Source organism: Molothrus aeneus, chromosome 11 (assembly GCF_037042795.1).
Source record: "Molothrus aeneus isolate 106 chromosome 11, BPBGC_Maene_1.0, whole genome shotgun sequence".
NCBI classification, from domain to species: Eukaryota; Metazoa; Chordata; class Aves; order Passeriformes; family Icteridae; genus Molothrus; species Molothrus aeneus.
In genome coordinates this window covers 13,187,694-13,190,007 of record NC_089656.1, presented here as the reverse complement: position 1 = coordinate 13,190,007, position 2,314 = coordinate 13,187,694, and the positions used below count along the sequence as shown (strand labels likewise).

Sequence of the window (2,314 nt, the reverse complement as noted above, 5' to 3'; positions counted from 1 at the left end):
TGCAATCCTGGTATGGGCATTGCAAACCACAATGGGCATCACTCTCTGGTTTGGGCATCACGTCCCATCACAGGCACTGGACCCTATTGCAGGCAGTGCACCCTATTGTGGGGATCACACCCCATTGTGTGCACTGCACCCCACAGTGGAGAACCAGGTCACCTGAGCACCAGGTGACCGGAGCACCCAGGAGCACCCAGCCAGACTGGCAGAGGTGGCAGGGGGATAAGCAATGTGGTTCTACCAGCCAGTTCAACTAAACTGCCAGGAGGAAAACTAAACCTGTTTCTCTGCCACCCCACCTGCCGTGGAAACATTCCCCCTAGAAATGGGCAGGGCTGGGGTGCTTATTACAGTGAAAGCTTGTAATAACGAGCTGCTCATTAGCCCCGAGGATCTCTCGTTGGAGGAGACAGCATGGGATTTGCCCCTGGGTAACAAGAGGGTGGTGGGGAGTGGAAAATTCCCTTATTGTGTAGGGAAAGTGTTAAAACAAGAGAACTACTGGTAGGGAGACCAGAGCCAAGAGTAGAAGACAGGAGCAAAAACAAGACACAGGCTCTTTGCCATGACCTCCCACACACACTGTCCTCCCGCTCCCCAGGGAAACTGCTGCACCCAACACAAGTGCCAAGTTCCTCATGCACCTTTATATACATATCACTTTATTTAGGTAGCTTATTACACGTCAAAGTGACAAACACTAAAGAAATCTGAACACATATATAAAAAAAAGACAACCGACATACACAATAAGGTTATTCTTCTTTGGCCCCCCCAGATGTGCATCACCCCCAGATGTGCAGCCAGGGGTCTCCTATTTGCAGCAGCTGCACTTGGCGGAGGGGGGCCCCTTGCAGACGCAGCCCTGTGCACACTTGGCACATCCAGCTGGGCAGCAGGAGCAGCAGCCTGTGGGAGAGACAAAAAAAAAAAATAAAAATTAAGGACATTCTCAGGAAGTCAGGCTGGGGCTCGGGAGGTTTCACTGTTTTGGAGACCTCCCATGTATTCGTGTTGTTCCCTTTTAGCAGCATCCCAGCTCCTGGCAGTGGCTTCCAGGGTGTTTGTGCAGGCAGGGCTGGCTCAGGAGAGGCAGGGGGAGAGTGGGGTACCCCCGGGGGTTCATTAGGATTCCTCCAGTCCCTCTGCTGTGGGTGACAGCATCAGGAGCACCCAGAAGAAATCCCAGTGCCAGTTTCCTCCCCAGCATCCCCTTGTGCTGAGCCTGAGGTGCTATTGAGGGAATGCTCAGGTTTAGGTGGTACTGAGTGACTTGTATTGCCTGGAGAGGGAGTGGGATTCACACTGTGCTGCTTTGGGGGACAAAAAACCTTATGTGAGGAATAAACTCGCCACTGGCAATGCTAAGACTGATTTGATTCAGTGCATACACAGATGTGTAATGAAAACCCTCTGAGTGTTTCTGTTCCCCCCGCCCCGGGGGGCTCAGGGATCCCTCTTACCTTTTTTGCACGATGTGCATTTGCAGTTTTTGCATTTACAGTTGTCCCCACAGGTGCAGGTGCCACCTAAAACAGGGAGAAAAGCAGAAAAAGAGGTTGAGAAGAGGTGGTGGGAGGGGATACCAACAACCCAGAGATCCGCGGGGAACCGCACTGCCTGTCCTCCGAGCATCCTCTGATGCTTCAGCCTCGCTCAGAGGGGAAGTCACGGCATTCCCAGCCGCTTTCCAGTGAGATGCTCCCAGTGTGACACCGCAGTGCTGGGAGAGGACTTCAGCTGCTGGCCCAGCCCGTACGAGAGAGAGCACCGGGAATGGCGGAGGAGGCCGGCGGGCGGGAGCGTCCGTGCTCCCGCCGGGATGCTGCGGCTCCCGCTGCCCCCCGGGACGGAAGGAAACGCTGCCTTACCTGTGGCACAAGGGCAATCCTGAGAGTCCATGTCTGGCTGGGCTGGGTGCCTGCTGTCGGACGCGCTGGGCGACGGGAGGAAGCTTTGGCAGGACTCGCAGCCGCCTCCTATTTATCCTTGGGCAGCCGAGAGCGAGTGCAAAACCTCCGCCCCTGCAGCCTGCGCACGGCTCAGCCCGGCGCCTGCCCCGGGCGCTGCTGATTCACTGCCGGGCGGCGCAGCGTGACCCGGGGCTCCCCGGCACAGGCAGGGCTGGGGGCGACCCCCGCTCTCTGCTGAGATGTTGGAAGGGATGTGCAGAGAACGGCCACATCTCATCACACAGATGACACCTGTCTCAGGAGTGCTGCTGCACTCCACGGGGATGAGGGGGTGCACCCAGGGAGCCCCCACAGTCCAGCCCTTGATTGATTGATTGATTGATTGATTGATGCCAAAA

General features: G+C 56.2%; 1 protein-coding gene across 1 annotated transcript; it reads right to left on the bottom strand.

Moving 5' to 3' along the window:
• Positions 1 to 644: 644 nt before the first annotated feature.
• On the bottom strand, positions 645 to 2,027 carry LOC136561205 (metallothionein-1). Its single transcript, XM_066557400.1, has 3 exons — positions 1,875 to 2,027; positions 1,467 to 1,532; positions 645 to 912 (listed from the first exon to the last, which is right to left on the bottom strand). The coding sequence occupies exons 1-3, from the start codon at positions 1,903 to 1,905 to the stop codon at positions 818 to 820; spliced, it is 192 nt and encodes a 63-aa protein (XP_066413497.1). The 5' UTR covers positions 1,906 to 2,027; the 3' UTR covers positions 645 to 817.
• Positions 2,028 to 2,314: the final 287 nt, after the last annotated feature.